Source organism: Xenopus laevis, chromosome 1L (assembly GCF_017654675.1).
Source record: "Xenopus laevis strain J_2021 chromosome 1L, Xenopus_laevis_v10.1, whole genome shotgun sequence".
Taxonomy (NCBI): Eukaryota; Metazoa; Chordata; class Amphibia; order Anura; family Pipidae; genus Xenopus; species Xenopus laevis.
Window position 1 is genome coordinate 82,067,056 of NC_054371.1, and position 23,769 is coordinate 82,090,824.

Below are 23,769 nucleotides of genomic sequence, written 5' to 3' on the forward strand. Positions count from 1 at the left end.
ACATACTAAATACTAATAATATCCATACATTTGAGTGCACTGTGCATATATTGGAAACAATACATATTAAAGTGCAATGTGCCATATTGTTAACAAAACACAGTAACCAGAGGGTAACGACATCTAAAATATCCAAATATATGTATATATATATATCTCAACGCAAATCAATCATGTCTAATTCCTGGGTGCCGGTTAAAGATATCGAATCCCATATATTACACATAAACCGCACTCACAGAACTTGCGTGCAAAAGCAGCAAAGGCTGTGGTTTATTTCAAAATGAACCACAGCCTTTGCTGCTTTTTCATGCAAGTCCTGTGAGTGTGTTTTTTGTTTAATATACATGTATATATAGGTATGACAGGGCTACATGATGCGCAATGAAGGACAACACACGCAAAGCTGCTAAAAATCCAAATCCAAAAAAACACCATCTCAAACCTGTTGAGGTCATGTAGAAGTCAATGGCAGATGTCCCTTTAAGAATTTGAAGATAGCCTGATCTGTGCAGGGTTTTGTCCAATAATCCAAAAAATTCAGGGGTTTCGTGTGACAACTCGAGGCTTTTCCTCTACCCAACTTTTTCAAGCTGATTATTTGATAAATGATTTAACATCATGGAAGGGAATTTAGTCAGATTTGTTTTCATAAAGAAATGGGATCCATCACCATTTTAGTAAATCAACCCCATAGAGTCAGAATGATAGACTGCATGTTAGTTACTACAATTCTGTAGAGCATTTTTTATTACTATACCTTAAAACTGTTATGAGCAATCCCATCCACAGAAAAATAGAAGGAAAAAGTTCCATACTATTTTGACGTCCACTCACATTTTATGCACCCATTTTACTAATGGAATGCTAGCAGCATTTACAGTTCACCTGCAGTATTGTGCATCTTGCAGTTATAGGCGAATACTGTCACTTGAGCCAGCCTGAGCTAAAGTTCCCAGGGCATTGAAAAATCGACTTTTATTAGCTGTCTAAAAGCAGGACAAGTTTTAGTTAATGGCTGTCCAGTTATCCATAATATTTAAGTTTTAAGCTATAAAAAAATACATGGTTATGACAGTTTTTACGATAAATTTGGACATTAATGTATTTGGTATAAACATATTTACTTTTCGCTATCTTTGAAATGGAGCTACAGTATACTGATAAAACCTTTATAAAACTGAAAACGCCACATTGATCTAATATTGGCATGTAGAAGTTAGCTCTACTGCATTGAGTAAGCTCAATTTGAAATGGATTTTAAAATCCATTTTATCCAAGTCTGGTCAATAGCCTATAAATATGTGTGGGTAGAAAGAGAGAAGAGAAGTACTTGTGTGAAAAGGAAAAAAAAGAAAGAAAAATAAACAGTCAGATGAAGTGAAGCATGAGTGATAGAGTAGGCCATGATTTTGTCATGCCATTGTTTCTCTTCATCATGTATTTTTTGGTTATGATCCTTAATTGCAAATAATATCTCCTGCAAAGGATTTATATGTGGCCAATTAAACAAGTATTACTCTTATATGCTTTGGCACTTTATATTTAAAAAACATATAAATCCTTGATTTATGAAACATTACAGCATATCAAACATATAAAAGATCTATTAAACAAAACCCTTAGTTATGACACGCATCATAGGAGCCATAGCACTTTCTGGCAACAAACTGAGACATAATAAGGTATAGGCATAGATAATGAGATGCTAGTGGCTGCTTTATATTTAAAATGGTATTTCACCTGAGAGAATTGACTGTATGAGTTTTGAAATACTGAAAGACTGAACTTTGCTTTGTCTGTAGTATTAAGGCAATTCTGACCACCATGCTGCTGCTAAAAGCTCCTTCATCTGAGTGTCACCCCGTTATATAGCTATATTGATATCCACCAATATCAATCATAGCACAAAGCATCTTTATTCTTTGAATTAAACAACTGTAGACCTTATACCTTATTAAAACAAGTTATTTAAGATATTTTTGGAATACTTTAAGTTTTTTTTTACCATTCACCCATTTTTCCATGAATTAACGTACGTGGAGTACAAGAAAACACACCACCAGAACTCTGATACAGCAGAATAATAAACAGATCTAGATCTATAGAATTTCTGGTGTTATATGATCTATAATGTAAGCAACACTTACATTTGAAGAATTGACTTACCAGCACAGTTGCCACACGAAGTACAACACCTCTCATATTGTTTTCCAGCTTTCTGTCTGTCAAAGATCCATTTAGACCAGTCACTGGGTTCCATGATCCAAGCTGCAAAGAATATAAAAATATTTCCATTAGGATAAAATTGCATCGGGCTAATCCATTAATTACAGAAAAAGGCAAAAGTCCTTTAGAGAAAATGGTGGTGTAATCGTAGAACGTCTGCAATGAGCATGTGCTTGACCTTACAGTAAGCACACTTCCAGAAAAACCTCTAGTTATCCTTATATCTTATAAGTTAGATTGCAAAGTATTTATTTCTTATTCTCTTTCTACCCTAGGCATATGCTGTTGATTGTGTTGGTCCCTAAACATAAAGAAAGTAAAAGTCGCTAATGAAAAAACTATGCACAATGTGAAAAGTGATTCTACTGTTAAAACCATTGTTCCTTTGAGCAAATTAAATATTGATTTTGCAAAAATGGTAATTATTTAGGTACACCATGAAGATAGGTTATACATTTTATAGTTGACACCAGTGTACAGTGTAGGTTATTTATGTACTGTATATTTTTAAAGCCTTCCTTGAGGGCAAAGCACTGTACAGCAGAACAATAAATTAGTACAAAGAAGGGGTCATTGCAATAATAAATATAAATAAGTACAAAATACAATAAATAAAAATATAAAGTATAGTTACAATACAGATTAAGTGCATAGTGTCAAGGAAACAAAAGGATAGAGGTCCCTGCCTCATAGAGCTTACAGTCTAACTGGGAGGGTAACTTAATAAAGGCATTAAAAGGCAAAAATTTTTTGCATCAGAAAAATACGCTATGCTATGCACAATTTTTGTCCTTAATGATGCTAATGTTTTTTATTCCTTTATGATTTTTATTAAAATTATGTTATCATACCTTATCTTCACAAAATGTTGTAAAACAAAAACTGATATTTTTCAATAATTTTATATATATTTCTCCTCATCTATTCTACATACAGAGCTGATTGATGAACAAAATTTTGTAATATATAAGTACATGTCATGTATTTTGTCAAGTACAGCCCCTGAAACCCATTAAAAAAATAACATAGTATATAATCAATGTTGGTTGTCTGATAATTCTCTTTTAATTGTGACCTTTAGATTTAAAGAGATGATGTGAATGTGATTACATTTGTGATGTGATTTATATTTTTCTGAAGAAATATGATGCTAAATCAGTGATCTAAGAAATTTACAACTTTTCTTGGCAGACGTTCCCCTGATATATTGCAGGAGGGAGCTTGGATACATTAATGGTTTATTTGCTTTGGCTAAATTACAACACTAAACGCAAATTGTTAATGTAAAACTTTATAACTGGTATAAAATTAGTTAGTTTTTTTTTAAAGATATTTACATTAGATTTTAATGTTAAAAATTATGGAAATAAGGAACTGGGGACACACATATTTGTGCTGTTTCTGTTCTCATTTGCTCATTCATTGTTAACATACCATAAACATGACCATAATCGTATTGAAACAATTTGTTATGGTATTGTTTATAAGCTATAGCACATGGATGTTATGAGTTTCTTGAAGATACAATATATTTATGTCCTCATAGCGGATGTTTCATGAGTCTTATTTTCTAGTCCAAAACTAGGGAAAACTGTGGACACCTGTAATAAATGCAAGTTGCTGGACTACATTTACCACAAGCTTAAACTGAAATGTAATCAGTGTATTACTGGACATTGTACAGTCCCTGGAAAATTTGAAAAGAAAAGTGCTCCATGGGGCAAATTTATCAATTATTCAAGATTGTATTTTCCCACAATATGTCATTTATAAAAACTATATTTTAGAAAACTTGTAATGATAGTAAATAGAAAATGAAAAAATATATCTTTTTCTCATAAACTATGTGAAAATATGTTTTGTAAGGGTGACTTGACCACTTTAAGATTAGAAGTGAGCACAATGTTGCTCTGCTTTTTCATTTAGCCACAGCCAGGACTTTTTTTTATAAAGTGAATTAGTTCTTCTAGAAGAGTAAATGTTATTTCATTACAAGGTTCTGTTCTTTTAGTTTGAGGGGGTTTGCAATATATTACAGCACCTTCAAGAAACAAAACAAATCAATAGGAGTATAACAAAAAAAAAAGAACAGCTCTTATTAGAGAACAGTTCTTTTCATTTTTGAAAATGTTAGCATATGTTTACTTGATACATTCACCTGTAGCTTCTCACAACATGTTCTGCATTTCTCTTAAACAACATAAAAAACCATTAGAACATGGATCTAATAAGCACTTTGAAATTGTCAAAAATTCAATCACAGCAAAATATCACTTCTGCTCAGCATGGAACTATATTATATTACAGAAATGATTTTGTGATCCTTTCAGGGGTTCAAATTAACAGTTTTGATACTAACATACTGCTGATATTTATCTATAGGTAAAGAAGAAACCAGTTCCTGGTGAGGCAACAATCAGTGGGACCATTAGAAATGCCTTTCATGATACATTAAACTTCTTATATTGGTGTAATTCTTTAACTGACTGCTCGTCAGAAAAGGATGCAAGGTTTAGCAAATGTTCACATGAGAAAGACCTGTCCTTTACACTTGCCTTGAGAAGGTAGTTGTGTACAGATGTAATTATTGACACCACATGCAATAGTTTGTCCACATCAGTATCACCATCAGATTTAGATTATCACATTTCTGCACAGTTGTAGGTGCATTTACAGTGAATGTTGGGGAAAAATCAGGAGGACTCTGCTTTGAGAGAGCTTACAATCTACAACAAAGTAATTACATAATGTTGACAATATTCTGGTATATTAATTTAAAAAATGCCTTCCCCTAAGAAAAAGTATTTTTGTATTCTGGAGCTTTGTGGATAAAGAGTTTCTATAAAATAGATCCCATAACATTTGCAAAAGCTTTTGCTTTTACTTCAAAACTGAACACAGCTTCAACCCAAACTAAAGATCTGTAAAAACAAAACTAAATCCTAAATACAAGAAAGTCAAAAGGTGCATGAAAAAAATGAACAGAGGATGAAATAAATGTCCAGACAGAAAACTATGCTTTATACAATGTATTGTACTTTAAACAGACATGCTGATCATTATCCAACTTGAAAGAATACGATTCATATTCTGTGGGTCAATGACTGGAGGCCCTTGGTAAAAAGAGATGCTAGCTAAGTCAATACTATATTGAAAATACATTAATGTATGCCATTACATTTAATTAGGTTGCAAGCAATAACAGGTTTGTAATTCTGTTCTGTAAGAAACACCTATTTAGTACTATGATAAAATCAATCAGATATTGTGTGCGTGGTTACTATAAACAAAAAGGACTTTGCAGCATATGGCTTTCTCCTCTTAGAAAATAATTTCTTAGAGCACGAGAGCATAAGTAGTACAGTTTGTATGAACTTGCTGAATCTTTCTAAAAGTACAGTTCCTCTAAAGGTGCTTACATAGCAATGCAACTGGTGAATTAAAGAAATAAGTTTTTTTTTTTTTAACAATAGCACATAGTGTGATGAATTGCCAGTTCTAAAGAATTCTACAATTCTAAGATATAAATGTCAACAAGGAAATATATTATAGAAAAATTATAATGTAACTAATATATATGCTTTATAGAAATGTTTATCAAAACAAACAGTTTTAGTACACAAAAAATGCATTATAGAAATGTAAAACATTCGTGTATATTTATGTCCACAGCTCACATGCTCAATTCAAACATCATTATTCATATATAGGTATGGGATCCATGATTAGGAAACAAATTATCCAGAAAGCTCTGAATTATGAGAAGGCAGTCTTCCATAGACTCTATTTTAATCAAATAATTCCGATTTTTAACATTAGGGGGCAGATTTATCAAGGGTTTGAATTTCGAGGGTTAATAAATATCAAATTCGAAGGATTTTAGCGCAAATACTTTGATTGAGGGTTAATAAATATCGAATTCGAAGGATTTTAGCGCAGATACTTCAATCGAACAATAGTATAAAAATCATTCGATGGAACGATAAAATACTTAGAATCTAACGATTTTAATCGATCGATCGAAGGATTTTTATCCGATCATAAAAAAACGTTACTAGTTAAAAAGTTTACTAAAGTATGGTGATCCAAGTTACAGAAAACCCCCAATCCCGAGCATTCTGGATAACAGGTTCAATCCCTTTATACAAATGTACTGGAAAGTAACTATAACCCTAAATGGTAAATAGTAACACCCAATAAAACTGACGAGATTTAATTTGTATCAAATAATGCTATGAAAGCGTTGTTTGCAATTTGATGAAGTTCTAACTTCCTCAACTGCTGTGCCAGAAGGCTACTGGAAATAATATAAAAGTGTCCTTACTGAGGTATCTCCACAGGGAAGTCTTTGTATGCAGTCTTGAGCATGGAGCAAAAGCCAGTTAAGATGCAGTGATGGTGTTACTGTAATGCGCTTTGTGGACATTATGCTATCCATCTATAGCAGTGATCCCCAACAAGTGGCTCGTGACAAACAAGTTGCTCTCTGACCCCTTGGATGTTGTTCCTAGTGGCCTAAAAGCAGGTGTTTATTTTTGAACTCCTGCATAAAACCATGTGTACTGCAAGACATAGCCTCCTATAGGTAGCTAGACAACATAAGGGCTACCAGCCCTTATTTGGTACCTCCCTTTTAGCATGCTTATGTTGCTCTCCAACTTTTTTTTGCGTGTGGCTCACAGGTAAAAAATGATCTATAGATTCTGAATACGCCATGGCGCAGATTTATCAAAACTCATAAGATAACATAAATCTGAAGACCAAACAGAGGTCAGTAGCATAAAGTAAAATTGTCCTTGAAAAGGTTTAGTAAAAGGAATACAAACTTAATTGAATTTAGGTGAAAAGCATCATGATTTATTAAAGCAAAAACAAGAAGATATTTGCAATTTACACCAGAAGCATGAGTCACTTTGAGATAATATTGTAGCTTGCCTGGAACACAATGTTCTCTGCCCATGGACTTCAAGGACAATTAGCCTTACCTTATGCACATTAAGAGGTAGTGTCCAGGGCATTTTCAAGTATATACAGGGACATATCTTGTTGATTTTCTCAGAAACATAATATTTTGTCGATGAATTTCCAATATCAATTTCTATAACTGATTCTAATCACATCTTAAGAAGCAGTTATATTTTAGATTTTGTTCCAAATATCGTTAATATCATTGATCAAAGATTATCACAGATTTTTCAGCTTTTGTGCTTGGAGAAATCAGTTTTTTTCAGGTATTGTAATGTCACCAAAGGCACCCAACGTTCTGTAGGCAAAACAGTCTTGGTTTGCTTAATTTTAATTTATTTTTTGGCTATTATTTCTTGAATAAGTCAAGCTGTAGCCCAATAATGCTTCATGCTCTTCTGTAATGCACACACACAAAAAAGAAAAGCACACTGTCATGCTAATTAAACAAACAATAGACAACCAATCAGTGTTTGGTTTTATTCAGCCAGCTGCAGGTAGAACAATGAAAGCAAAAATGTGATTGGTTGCTGTGGCTTACTGCCTAGGTGTAATATTTCCCAGTGTAAGTAAACAAGTCCAGATATTACTTACTGCCAGCTCTAAGCTCATGGTGGAGTCCTTCAAGGACACATGGGTGCTTGCGGCTAAATTAAAAAACAGCCAACTGCAGAAAATTTGCAGCAGCCTGAGCAAATCTTCTAATAGTGCATTCATCTGGGGAACTAAACTTAGCCAATGCTGGGCATATTAAAGGCCTGAAACCTCTACATGTAGTGTCATTCACCAACCACCGAGTGATCAGCTTAAACAGTGCCCTGAGTTTATAGCGTTTATTTACAATCACAAGTGCAATCTGCAAGATATCATCATGATTTCAGCACCATTTCCTGCTAATGTAACTGCAAAAGAGGTTGTTAGTTTATTTAGGTACACTTTGTGGCTACAATTTTCATAGTGAGGATGGTGCCATTTTCACCATTCAGTGTTAATTGAGAGTGTGACTTTTTGGTGGAAAACTGTTGTGCCTATTGACACAGGAACCTAGCCTGGAATTATCTCCACGTTCTGTGTGGCAGTCGTTTCATAGTTCTGTTCTAGCAACAATCACACTAGTACGGGATTCTTGAGAAACAAACTGGCACTCAGCACACCAATGTGGACATGTATTGTATTGAGTGTATTTGGATGCAAGTACTGTACCTTTAATTAACATCAATATATGCAGTATTTGCATTCATCTTAGAGCCTAGCCCACTTGCCTTTGTGAATGAGTCTTTATAAAACTTTATTTTGCTTTAATAATATTCAATTGCCATAACTTCAGTTACTGTAGTTCCATTTAGTAGGTAGAAAAACACAAGGGCAATCAATGAAACCACAAACACAACATAAATGCAAAGAAAATAGAAAATCTATTTATTTTAAACATCATCTTAGCTGTAGCTTTGTTTGGGTAAATACATGTTTTATTTAATAGATTTTCTTATTTCAACTACATTGATGTTACACTTATGAATCCTTTGAAAGACTATCGCCCTTTTGTCTTTCTACAGATTTTTGCTCCCCCGCAAGGGTTTCCAGGTGGGGCATCTTTACTTTGGTGAGTTTTCTACCTTTCATGTGCCCTTTTCATTTGATTAAATTTAAGCAATTGATAACATTTCAAGTAGAATAATCTGAAAATGATTGTAGATTTCACAGAGTAATTTATAATTTTCACATTTCCCTATTTATAAATGACTTTGACATTGACTTGTTCCAAAATATTACTGACATTTCTTGCCAACGCAGATTTCCAGATCACATTATTTCCTATAGGAGTATAAAGAACAGAAATCTTTAGTATTTTACTAAACCTAGAAAAATTTGCAGCAAAGCCATACATGGCAAAATATATCACTAGTAAAGAGAGCAACAAGCTCCCCATTAGTAGGATAAATATATCTCTGAGAATTATCATAAATCTTTTTTAAGCAATTTTTCTTTAATTTCAATGACACAAAAGAAATACAGTACCTTACTTTTTCTTTTTTCCAGATATAAATAAAACAGCAGATTTTCTGTGCAAGTTAACACCATCAATCACTACAAATGCAAAAAACAAATATACAAAGCTGCAATGACAGCATTGTCTCTATAAACAAAACCTCGATACCAATGCTACACAATGCAATTAAATACTGCAAGAAGCTGCCCAAACTGTGACAAATTACCTCGATAGAGCAACAATGCACAGAAGAAATAGCTGAAAAACTATTGTACATATATTACACAAGCAACTTTATTCAATTATTTTCCCAGTTTTTTTTTTTTTAAACATTCAAGATTTCTAGCTTCATTGAAAATAACTGGAACAATATTATTCTTGCTTTTCCCCAAAAAATGTTAATATTCTGTTGCTTTTTATTTTTTAAATAAGCTAGTGTTCGAAAAAAAAGTCATGCAAGTTTTGGCATCCCAGGACCCAGAGAGCACGATAGTGTTTTCTGAGGCCCAATTGTTGTCACAAAGAAATTTCCATTAGGTTAGAGTGTACTTAATTTTTCAAATTTAGTTTTTGAAGTTGTAAGCTATTTTTTGTCTATGCGATTAGTTTTTCTTGGTGATTTTTTGTCTCTGCAAATTTTTTGTCCAAACGTATTAATGTCAGTGTGCATTTTTTCTTATGGTGTCTTTTTTGTCTCAGTCACAATTTTGACTTGGAAACTATATCGCGGCAAAATGTTTTGCAACAAATTTTTGCTGCAGTTTTGCAGAAAAATTTGGAGATGGCGAATTGCGTAGATTTGCAGAAGAATTTGCTAATTGTTATTAATGTACCTTATAATTAATGAACATAATTGGTTACAACACAAGTATTTGAAGGAATATTGGAGCTAGGCTTATGTTATAAATAGTGATGGGCGAATAAATTCAGCTGGCACAAATTTGTGGCGAATTTTCATGATTTTACGCCGGCGAATAAATTTGTGAATCTCCCGCGAAAATTCGGCGGTGAAAATTCGCCAGCGTCAATTTCGGTTTTTACTATTTTCCCGTCAAAACATTCGAAATTGCTTGATTTCTTCGTGAAAACGTTCGAATTGCTAGATTTTAGTGAAAACGTTAGAATTGCTATATTTTTCGTGAAAATGTTCGGAATATTTGTACAGTTGGCAACAAACATAAGAGCCATGTGCAGTATGTGCATTGGCACCAAACACCAGAACAAATGCCAATCACCCTAGTCTCGGCTTGTGCTTCACCTGTAGTGTGACCGCCTTTGGCCTCCACGACTTAAATGAGAGGTGCAAGGCTAGAGGTTCTGGATAGGCAGAGGGGCACAACTGTAATAAAGTCTTTTGGGCAGAAGGTCAAGGTACAAGGCAATAGAGTAGTCAGACCAGGCTGGGTTGGGGCAGGCAGAGAATAATCGTAGTCAGGCAGGCAAGGGTCAAACCAGATAGTCAATCAGGGGGTTAAGCAGAATCAAAGTCAGTAATCAGGCAAGGGGTCAGGATACAGAATGTAGAATAGTCAAAAGCCAGGCAGGGGTCAAAACAAGTAATCAGTAGTGATGGGCGAATTTGCGCTGTTTCGCCGAAAAATGCGAAACGGCGCTGGCGTCTCGTTTTTGACGCCGGCGCCCGTTTCTGACGCCGGCGCCCGTTTTTGGCGCCGGCGTCCGTTTTTTTCGGAAAATTTTTTTTTGACGCCGGTGAATTTGCACCTGGCGAATAAATTCGCCCATCACTAGTAATCAGAATCAGGTTCAAACAGAATAGCAACAGCTAACAGCACCAGGAAACAAATCCTATCACGGGCCAGCGCGCCTGCGCCTTTAAATAACGAGGAGGTGCACGCGCACGCCCTTAGGGATCTAAGATGGTGCCAGACAAGGAGCAGCGTGGCGGCATCCCCGCTGCACCAATGGATCACCAGGGTAAGTTGGATTCACTACGTGCAATTCTGGAGCCGACTGGAATTTATTTTACAGATGCAAACAGAGGGGACCTCAGTTGCAATCACTTTATAAAAGGGATGCATTTTTTTTAACTCTAGATTATAAATTATTTTTATGTTTTCAATAGAATTATGGGGTTCTAATACATTTTTTATAATTCTCAATATTTATTCATCTCTAATGTGCGCTTTTGTACAGCATGAGGTGCTCTTGTACAGCGTTTACAATATCAGTCATCATAATTCGTTTTTCTTATCTAGTTTATATGTTCTGTCTTTGTCTTGATTACCATATAATTGAAGGCTGTAGAGTAATTCATTCCTATAGTTGTGATGCTCAAGGAGATCAGATGTATTGAATCCCTGGGTAAATGGGTTACAGGACATCTTTGCATTTTTAAAGCCTTGATATATCAAGCACATGATCCAGATAAGATATCAAATTAATTATACAACACGAAACGTTGCTAAAGTCATATAGGAAATAGGTTTTATTGCACAAACATAGATTGTATTGTCACTGAGAATGCCAACTGATTAGATTCTTCTGGAAAAAAGTAAAGCAATCAAAGGTAACAATAGCCGAGTATGGTTGAGTCAGATGAAGTGGTGAAAATTTTATCTCATACTATTTTCTTTATTATATTGCTTCCAGTTATGTTGTCCCTACCTATGATTAATGATTAATGTCATGTATGTCATAGCTGAAATAAACCATTACAAGCAGCCAACCTTGGTATTAAATATGCATAAATGTTAGAGGGTGAATGTGTAGGAACTGGTGAAAGCTGTTAAAAAATTAATATTCAACATACAGTTGCTGGTATAGTGATGTAGGACATAAAGATATTAGTTACTGGGGTTAGCCATTATATGGAGAAAAACAAATAATAAGTAAGCAATGCTACCAGATAGAATAATCAGGAGTAGCAGTAGTAGTATAGACAGGGTATCACTGCAGGAAGACCATCTGGCTTCAAGGAGAGTCCTGACCATCCCTAAGTTAAAAAGACCAGCATGTTGGCTATAAAAGGTTCAGCACCTGTGAGAGCTCATTGTAGCCGCATGAAACAGCCAGGAACAATAGACAACGTCAGCCCCAATAATTAGCAAGTCTAAACAGTACCTATCAATTAGGACCAAAGAAAATTAGTAGAGTTAGAGGAGAACATTGGCCATTGGATGGCTTTGAACCTGAAAGCAAGAAGGGTGTTCAGTCAGGTGTTCTTTGCATGAAATCATTTTTTTTTTATATGTCTAGGTACAATTTAAAGTGAGAGTAATGTCAAAACAAAATTTCTTCTGTTAGGGCAGGGCAACCTCTGTACAAATACAACTGCCAGTGTCCCACAAGCAGCACAATAGCACTTAGCAACATTTAGAGGGACAGATTCTGCACACCCTTGCAGTAGTTGCATGAAATATTCTTTGATCCATGCATGCAGGCTGACACTCAACCAACACACCACACTAAAACACAACATTAATTTAATTGGAAAAAGGTCTCATGATCTGTTACAACTGAGTAAAATGGTGGCACAAGGTAACTTGAAAATCTTAATAATGATTCCCACATATATTTGCTATATCTAATCATGATAGCTGCTACTGTGGTTGTAAGATACAATACGCACTGAACTACTGGATGTATTAGTTCTTTCATTCTCTGGATATCATATAGAATGATGCTGTGGATGTCACAGTGTTATCTAAATGCCAAGGTTTAATTATTTGTTTTGAAATACTATATGACTATGAAAACCAGATAAGGCCAGATACAACATGCTAATTCTTAGTGATTTTACACCATGCTCCAGCTCTCTCATTAGTATACATGCTTTAATGACTGCATGTAGATAGCATTTACTTAAGTGATTTGTAAATAATCACCCATTAATAAGGCGGTTTTGGTCTCCATTTTGCAATGTAAAGTGTTCTAACAAGAAACAAGATAAGTAATTCATCAGTGACATTTGGCTCGACAAGTCTTCTTAATGCACTGGTGTCCATTCATCCAAAAAGATCTTCCGTAACAAAAAGGGACAACGAATCATAAGTAGAGGGGAAAACTACTTACCCTTTAAATTACACAGTCTAGGTCTTATTTAGTATATAAAGTGCATATTTTGTCTCCAGTTTTATAGGGACATTACTGAAGAAGAGAGATTCCTGCCAAGCTAATAACGTTTATGGAATATCCCAGTTGTAAAAATTGGCTGCATTGGAATATATGTCTATACATTCAATGCAACTAGAGCATTCCTGAGATTCAGACGAGTGGCGATTTAGAAGGTATTTTTTTTTGTTACAATGAGAGCTGTAGAGTTGTTGAGTTCTCTTCATGAAGCTATACCAGCATATTTACAAAAACCTTTAAGAAAAGTTTGGATGACTTTTTTAGCAAGTACAAAAAAACTGCAAGTCCCATACAAATGGAGGCATAGTTATTAGCTATTTTTTCAAAATTCATAAACATTTTACATTTTTGGGATAACAATTATAATGTCTATCCTGCAAAAGTATTTTGTGATGACAGTATTGAATATAGCACAATAAACATTAATTTGTTACTACAATAATCACAATGTTGATAATCTTAACAGGATATGCTGCCTGTAGGATCTAGGCATCTTGCAACCTTTGAACGTCAAGACCTCTCTGTCAGACACATTAATTATTTACCTGACAACTTTGGTAGGACTGCCAGAATTTTATTGCTAATATAATGGGCCCTCTGCTGTCAATTTTCCCCTTGCCTGCCAACTTCAGACCTCCCAATACATTCATACTGTACCTTATGCAATACATCTCAGGAGATACACATACACTTTTCATATTATTCCACCTTTTTTTGTAAATACAACACAAAATACTTAGGGTCATTTACGACTGCAAGTGATATTGTGGTTGCACAAATACTCCAGAGGCAAAAAAAATCCCATTCATTAAAGGTACTTTTTGCTGCTCGGTCCATTATGCCTTCAGTTCCTAATTAAGTACAGGGGAACCTTAATGCTACCCTCACCTCTGAAGGTAGTGGTAGCTCCAGGTTTCATATAACAGCCTGCGTCAATAGACACAGTGTTCTTTATCTAAAGATAAAATATTTTAACGCAGTTGCATCCGCATCTTATTCAAAGTGCACACATGCTGACACAATGGCAACAATTGCTTCAATCAAATTAACAACACATCTTCTATATACAGTTTGCTTTAATGGGCTAGTTTAACAAGATGTACTACTATTATTTCTTTATTGGGCCTTTTATTAATTCAAGACTTGGAAGTTAAAATTAAAATCTCAGTTCTTAACATTTTGTACGATAATAAGATCCATGAGGCATATTTAGAATCTACAAAAAAAACAAACAAACTACATTTTCATTTAGTGGCAGATGACTTAACTGCATCTCAATGCAGATAAAACACATGATCGCTAATTAATAATTAAAACCGTTTGTGACTGGTTGTTAATTAACACCAAACAAATCTTAATATGTATTTAACTTTGCATGGGTATTTTCCATCACAAAAACAGCTCTCTAACTTTAAGTGTGTTGTATAGTTTTCAATTTAAACTAGTTTAGGAACATAAAACACACTAATCTACCACTGGATGTCCCTCCATGTGTACAAATGCTCCATTCAATCATACCAATGGAAAATTTTGAATTTATGATTGCTACTGATTTATGTTACAGTGGACAATGAAAACAGCTGCTGGGAAAAAGCTATTTCTGGTTATGCGGTATAACTATTCATCTCCCACTATGAGCAGTGACTCATTTCTTAATTTTCCCCACCAAGTCCAGTTATTTTCAATTTACTGCTAATGGATACTGAATGACATGACCTGGATGAGTGGAAATCTTCATAGACATTCTTGGTCATACACTGCTCAGGCAGGAGTTGAACTAGATCTCTATTTTGAGAATGACATGAAAGGAATTAAAGCAACATTATTTAGGGTACTGAGAAAATTACTGAGAGTTATGGATAACTCTAGAAACCAGTGGGATGAATTGTTTTTGAACAGGCATTGTAATCTATAGGCCTTTAGATGGAGGATGAAATTGACATACTATTATTGAAATAAATCAATGAAATGTCCATGCAAATTTATGTTATTGTTATGGGAGACTAAATATAACCAACATGTACTGTAAGGTACCATCTGCCATAGGGATTAGTTTTAAAGACTGAAAATAGAGTTCATCACTGTCTGTTCACTTTTATTTTAGGAGAATATTGATCAATAAAATGTAGGTATCCCTGTGCATCTCTTAAGAAATTAGCAAAGGAGAAACCAGAAAGAAAGCTATTTTAAACCTAATACTTAATAATGGAGGACTATATTAAATAAAACTGTTGGGTAGAACTTGGGATCCAGAGATGGTCATCCATTCAATAGGCAAGAAAGGCTAATTATCAGATACTTTTCCAGGCTGAAAAAACTAAAACAAGGAATAATAAATACAAGGAATAATATATATACAAGAGATCATTGTACAAGGTAAGGAATAGAAAAGGCAATTATGGTATACAATAAGGGTGGCAGGAGCTGTTATAATAAACATGTAGTTCATAAAAACATAAACAATGCCAACAGGAGAACAATAAAATTAAATACACATATAACGCTAGACAGAGGAGACAGAAAACATACAATAAAATATGCTAAAAGCAAGCACAAACAAAACAGAATAGCAAGTACAAATATGGCAACATATTCTTAAAGAAGGAATAGTTAGAATAAAAACAATAGAAACAAAGAAGTAGCAGATGATTACTGCTAAATGATTGCTGCTCTTTTTTTATGAAAATGATGGCGTTGCATAGCTTATCACAGTTAAAAAGAAAACTGTAGCACAGAACACACAAATATATTTAATGAAGAGAAAGCAAGGCAATTACTCACGCTAGTCTAGGGCTTGCCTAGTGTTACGAGCCAAATCCCAAGTCTGAAAGAACCTTACTGTTCCTGCCCTACCTGCAATCCGATACTATCCACAGCTTTCCATTCGGCAGGAATAAATCAAAGATGGGTCATGTGTTCAACTATGGAATGCACAGCCATCTTTGATTTTTATATTCATGTTACAGTTAAGCAGAGAAGGCAGAGAGGGACAAGCAGCATTGAGAAAGAAGAACAATTTGTGCTATTCTGCTTGGGTGAGGTTGCAATCTATCAATTTCTGCAGTAATTTATTGGCAGGTCTGGGGTTAATGAGTGCTTATTGACCATTTTGGCAGTGATCTTACTGGCAGGTCTATGGTTAATTTAGTTCTCACTGGGGATTTCTGTATTTATCTGTCATGAATTACAAATGTCACAGCGAGAGAGTAGATGTAGGGCTCTCCAAATTATGTAGACAAGTCTATAGGTATTGATTATATCCAATACATCCATATATCAAAATGTACTGTTTAAAGGGGTAGTTCACATTCAGTTGCCTTTAAATAGCATATTATAGCATGTCCTATTCTTAGCAACTATTCAATTGTTCTGCATTTTATTTAGTACAGCTTTTGAATTATTAGCCATCTTATTCAGAGTCTTTCCAGTATTTACATTTTATTTCATATTTATCTATTCACACTCCTCCTATCATTTTCCATTCTCTCATTTGCACCTGTGCCTTGCTGCTAGGGTAAATTGGACCCTGGCAACCAGACTACTGCTGAAATTCCAAATTCCTAAATAAAAAGCTAAATAATTTAAAAACTACAAATGTTTTTTTTTTGAAAATGAAGACCATTTGCAAAATGTATCTGAATAGCATTATCTACATCAAACTGACTTTTAGGAAAATGACTGGAGAACTGCAACTTTAGTACAATTTTACATGACAGGCAGCAGCAAAGATCATAGCAAATACATGTGTAAGCCTTTGATCAAAAAAAAAATATATGATTTTTTTTAAAGGACTTAAAAGCTAAAGCTGTAGAAATGTGGTCTATAAAAATGTCATATAAATACACAACAAATTGCTAAGGTGGGATGTTATGCACACTGTTGCACAGAGACTGGGAAACCCCCACAGGGAAGATATACTGCTCCCAGAAGCTCTCAGGTCGTAAAGGAACAGTAAAGGCAGTGGAATAAACTCCATGCTAAACCCCTAACACTTAAACCATTTAGGGCCTACATCAACTTTCTTCTATCAAGCACCCTAAAGGTAGTTAGGCATTTATTTCTCTAAAGTATACATCCAAAAGCACTCCTTCTGGAGCAATCACTGTTCTTTGTCACCACCCCTTTCTAGTCTGGGTATGTGATTGATTACCATTGTATGTAACTTGTATGTAAATTGTAGCATTTCAGCCCAGTGTACAGCTAAGGGACGCTCAATAGTGCTTTTAATATGGGACCTACAGTATAGTTCTCACAGTAAGTTTAAATATCCGGCTTGTCTTGCCAATATATTATAGGGAGCATGGGCACTTAATCACACATACACAATTTGTGGTGTGACAGTCAAATCTACCGTAGATGTTAAACCTCCTGCCTAAATGGGAATGACCAAACTATGAAATGTTCTTGTTATATGTATTTAAAATTGCCCTTCACAACTGTTGTGAAGGGCATAAACCATAGAGATGCTCAATACAGTATTTTTACTTCATTTCCACTTCCAATCTAATGCATAAAATGACATAATTTTACAAATCATCAATTACTAAAGTATTAATATCATGAACCAGTTTATAAATTATAAATCAATTGTGTTCCACAAATAGATTCATTATTGAAACCAGTTGTCAATTTGTAGTATTACACATCTCTTTCATAATAACGAAAGATGAATCATTCCATAACAGATGTAGGCGACTGAAAATCAATAGCCAATGACCATATGTCAGTAACTAAGATTGAAAATGATATGTATGGATGAAAATGATCAAGTGTAAGTGTCACTTAGATGCCCCACTTAAACGCATCGATCAAAGTTATTACAATGTGGTAATGGAAGTGGACATAAGGGAAATTGTGATCGTCTTTACAGAGTTGATTGGAAATGAGTATATGTGGAAAAGACTGGAACCATATAGGGGGTTGTTTCTTTGTGTGTGTTTTTATAAACTTACATTGGATTTGTGCTCTCTTAGAAAAAACACATTCTCTCTGGAATATCATCACTCCAGTATTACAGAAAGCTGTACCTTGTCTGCTGTTATGTAACATTAGCAAGGTTGAAACATCATAGCATTTTCAAATATTTCATGTTCTGCAGAGGCTTGAAAAACCTTTATAATATATATGATTTTTAAGATATTTGCTGCACAAAAAGTTAATTTTACATTAGTCAGCATGGCTGACATTAAACTGCTGTTCTGCAATTAAGGCTGATAAACAGCCAAACTGAATAGGTTTTCAATCAACACATTTTTCTAGTGATTATCCATAATGGCCACTGGTTTGTATTTACATCATCACTTATGTCTGATGGATAACAACATGAAATTCCAGGAACTGCTGTAATTATTTTCCTAACTATTCTTTAATGGTCTACAGTATACTTTAGATAAACATAGTCCAGAAATATATGACAGGCACAATAGCAATAATGTATTAACAGGCATTGACCAGAGATTTAGAGGTACAAGTACGTACATTGGTTTTATCTTGCTCTCTTCCATCTCAAATCTGCAAGCCTATGATAAAAACAGGTATTTTCAGACTAACCACCTACTTCTTATATTAGCTAATCCAAAGCTCAGCTTTTTTTAAAGAGATGAACGATTCATCACTGTAACACACTGTAGTTAATCAATGGCTAGGAAGCATAAGGCACTTGTCTTTTTTTCAGCCTATCCTGCACAGAACACTCTGTTTAAAGGGATCTTGTCATCTGTAAAAATGTTTTTTTTTTCAAAACGCATCAGTTAATAGTGCTACTCCAGCAGAATTCTGCACTGAAATCCATTTCTCAAAAGAGCAAACAGATTTTTTTATATTCAATTTTGAAATCTGACATGGGGCTAGACATTTTGTCAATTTCCCAGCTGCCCCAGGTCATGTGACTTGTGCCTGCACTTTAGGAGAGAAATTCTTTCTGGCAGGCTGCTGTTTTTCCTTCTCAATGTAACTGAATGTGTCTCAGTGAGACATGGGTTTTTAGTATTGAGTGTTGTTCTTAGATCTACCAGGCAGCTGTTATCTTGTGTTAGGGAACTGCTATCTGGTTACCTTCCCATTGTTCTTTTGTTTGGCTGCTGGGGGGGAAGGGAGGGAGGGGGTGATATCACTCCAACTTGCAGTACAGCAGTAAAGAGTGATTGAAGTTTATCAGAGCACACGTCACATGACTTGGGGCAGCTGGGAAATTGACAATATGTCTAGCCCCAGATTTCAAAATTGAATATAAAAAAATCTGTTTGCTATTTTGAGAAATGTATTTCAGTGCAGAATTCTGCTGGAGCAGCACTATTAACTGATGCGTTTTGAAAAAAATTTTTTTTCCCATGACAGTATCCCTTTAAGATAATACACATAAAACAGTTATTAAAACAATGTTAAAATATCCATATTAGGAAGGATGTTTGACCCTGAATCTAAGACAGGAACTGCATATTTGTCATCTACAACAATTTTAACAAGGAGGGTTGTGCCATTTATAGAATGAATGAGAATTTACATTAAAATTTGCAGATGGCGAAATGACGCAAATCCATGCATGGCAAAAAAATGTTCTCATCACTAGTTACTATATAAAACCATTATTATTATATGTCATTCTGTCTTTGATTAGACAAATACCCCCCCCAAAAAAGTTTAGTTATAATGTCAAAATGCAGGGTAGGCTACAATGGCTACCATGTTAGAAGCTGCAGTGGCAAAGACTGCTCATCTTCATGTTTCATCTTGATGAGATACACTGCTTAAAGTCATGACATGAAAACAAATCATCAACTAGGTTACCACATTTGTCTGTAAATTGTTTAAGTATGCAAAGTATATGAGCAACATTTTACTTATATCCTTGAAAAAGCTATGCTGAGGTTGGGTGGGTGAATGTGCATTCCATAAAGAAATACTGTGGGCAGGGTGTAGTGCATTAATAGTTTCTCATTGTTTTGTAGGACCAAATTCCTGCCTTTCCACCTGATGGCAGCCCTGACAGTAAATAAAGCACTGCACATCTTGTCGGCGCTATATAAATAAATGATGATGATATACAGTATACTATCTTGCTGCTGTCATTCCCAAAATCAGACTTAATCACTGCAGATGGCATTTCAGGGTGCAATCGGTAATTGATTTTTTTTATGCCATTTGTATTTGATATACTTATGCAAATCATTCTCTACAGAAAAATATTTACCTTCATAAAGAAGCCTTCCCTGAAGAGAAATAGTGCAGCCAGACTGCTGATAATGTAGCCTTACACTATATGATTTTGTGAATGTAATTTTTAAAAATTACTGGAAAACGAAGATAAAGTACAACATGCCTTGCTGGTATTCTAGTTGCTCTACTGTATCCTATTTCTTGACTTTTTTCAGTACAGTACTCAGATTGATCTTTCTTCCTTTTGCATTTCATTTTAAGATATTCTCTCCTGACCTAAATCCTGAGATTCATAAACAATATCACCACAATGTAGGCTTCTCTCTCTCATTTTTCTGCTATAGCCTTAATTTTCTGGAGGTTAATAATTCAGTGTCAATATACATAATTTTTGGTGGTCATAAATTTCCTTCCAGAAGAAATGGAATTTCAGTAGCAAAGAGTAACATATTCATCACAACCTGACAGTTACTGACTACAATCTTTAATTTTATACAGGCTTGTGGATTCCTGGAAAGATTAAAAAATAAGTGGTATTGAAAAATAGACATCCATCCATCCATTTCAACCTTTGCAAAATCATCTGAAAGTTGATGTCGTCATAAGTATCCCCCACTATGACATAGGCATAAAGCAAGCTACAAATTAAATCTAATAGGAAGGGAAAACAAATCTGCCTGACCCAAAAATGCTCAGTGGAATATGTTTCAATAAGTCACTAGTGATTTTATAAAAGTTATAGTTGGGACAAGATGTAATTTTCTAAATATATATTATATAGAAATTTAGAATAACCCTATAAATAAGAAGCAGGGGGAAGAATTGCAGTGTGAAGGTTAAAAAATGTTTCTTTAACCCTAGAGTTAGAATTTGGAGTTTGGAGTAGGTGAACTCTACTGAAACCCAGAACTTATCCAAATCTGTTGCACAGTATGCACATACTGTATGTTTGCAATTTTGCTGCTAATTATAGGTAATACTGGAGAATTGTAATTATTCCATGCTTTTGCTACTTATACAGTATAAAATATAAATGTATAGCACCTGCTGCTAATTTACTTTTAATATTTCGCTTAAATTACCCTGTTGCTGTCAATAGTTTTGCTGAATTTTTATTACATACTATACCCCTTGAATCTGTGCCTATTGTATTTATATCTCTCCTTAACTTCTCTCCTCCCTATGAATCTACAGTACACTTTTAAACTGCGTTGCTGCCATCAGGCCTTGAGTCCCATCTGGTAAATAATCCAGCCAACAAAATAGCTACTGTATATATCCTCGTCTAAACAGCTTCTCCATATTATGCTCCTGCTCCTTGCTCAGGTGATATGTCTCCTAATCCAGTTTCTGGCTCTATCCTTCCTTTCAACACCCTACAAATAACTACAACCTTCACAGAATTAACACTTATAAATAATATAAATACTTCATTTCTGTTTCTATCCCCTTCCTTTCACCTTTGAACCCTGGTACACCTGCCCCCTTTCCTTGTTTCCATTCTTAAAGGAACTGAACCTCGCTGCCCACAAGAATTGATACTGTTTTGACCAAAACTGTTCTCTCTCAATTTACTTGTCTCTACCTTCCTACTCTCTGAGAATTTCAGTATCTCCCACCACAAAACAATTCTTTTGGAGAAATCTGCACTTTGCACTACAGCCATTTTTTGCCATTCACACTAGGCACATTACTCTTTCCACCCACTTACTATTCTGTCTTTTTGCTTCTTGTTAAGTGGCTCATAAAATACCCACTCTTTTAAAGACTTGCATTCCCCTCCTTTTATATACTGTATGTATTTACTCTGAACTCCTAGAATGCTATCTTTCAGTCCTTATGGTCAGGTTGGCACAAATTATAATACAGATATTTCCCTCAAACCTTTATCATCTTCTATAAGACATCCCAGTTCTCAAGGCTTAGGTAGCACTTTTTGTAGTATTTTAGTAGTTCACCTGGTGTAACACATTCCTGAAGCCCTTAACTCTCCCAGTTCTATCTGTCTTCTCTCCCTCATTGACTATAGGTTCTTTGGGTCAGGAACCTCATTCCAATTGTGTTGTAAATTTTTCAGTTCTTTTATACAATTATTTTCATTAGCTAAAACCCTTTATTTTTATGTTTTGTAAAGCACTAGTCATTGTGAGCATTATAGAAGGCCATGCAAAATGTAAGCGTTCACAATCGTTCACTGGATTTCTAAAACAATTGCAGGGTAGCCAGGGGTCATTTTTTTATTTTTATAAAAGTCACTGACAGATGGAGCAAATTAATTTTATCCATTTGGCTCAGAAGGCTCATGATGGGCTTTGACTCTGTTTATAAAATCATTGTCACATAAAAGGAAACATATTTTGTGTGGTTCGCTGCGTGTGCCATCAGAACATAGTTTGCTGTAGTTAAATTGGTTAATTTAATCTGGAGTCTGGAAATGCTAATTGCAAGCAGTAATACTTTTTTCCTTTGCATAAATAACTTTGAGTAAAAATATTATCCTACTTAGCATGAAAAAAAATAGATTATTTTCTGTATTTGCATAGTTGGCATTAGCAGCAGTAAAATATCACAAATGAAAATAAAAGTTAAACAATGCTGTAGAGGCAGGGGACTTATTAACAGGTTATGCATTAGTTTACATCATTTTGCAAAAAAAAAATATATATGGTCAATTTGTTGCCCTGCAGTTTTTGTGTTTTTATTAAAGTGCAACTACCAAGACACAAGATGAAGACTGCCATGGGCTGTAGTTCTAAAACAGCTGAAAACCCATAACTACTGCATCTCTGATACACACACTCCATATGCACTAGAGAGCAGTAAAGGAGAACATTTATAGCTTAGAATTCAAATCTCGATCCCTTGATCAGACAGTAGAGTGATCTACAATGTAATGGTGTGGAAAATTTTCATCAAAAAAATCTTAAATGAATTATAGTATGCTGTTATATCCCTTCTTATATTTAATTCACGTTATAAAGCAATAACCATTTCTGCCAAGAAAAAAATGTAGAGTTATAAGATACATATAAAAAACACACTGGGAGATAGCACATACATTAATCAAAACTGCAGACAAAGAAATGTTGCTATTATACAATCTAGATTTTGCATTATATTACTTTGAATGAAAACAGATAATTTGAGTAAAATAAAACATGAAAAAAATGCAGATGCCTTAATAAACATTTTAAGTTAACTGATTTTAGTTAATCTCAGCTATATATATATACAGTACACACAAGTTATTCTAGCAGTATCTGCACTTGCTTCCTGTCATTCCCGCCCAAACCATTTTCTGTCCACCCCACTAAATAGTGGAGGGGGGAATAATGTAA

At 34.6% G+C, this 23,769-nt stretch overlaps 1 protein-coding gene across 5 annotated transcripts in view; it reads right to left on the reverse strand.

The window, feature by feature from the left end:
• grid2.S (glutamate receptor, ionotropic, delta 2 S homeolog) overlaps positions 1 to 23,769 on the reverse strand; it is a 612,233-nt gene that overhangs the window by 179,648 nt on the left and 408,816 nt on the right. For all 5 annotated transcript variants that reach the window (XM_018252173.2, XM_018252166.2, XM_041590791.1 and 2 more), the window contains one exon: positions 2,170 to 2,271. In XM_018252173.2, coding sequence (XP_018107662.1) covers positions 2,170 to 2,271 — 102 coding nt within the window. The remainder of the gene's footprint in view (positions 1 to 2,169; positions 2,272 to 23,769) is intronic.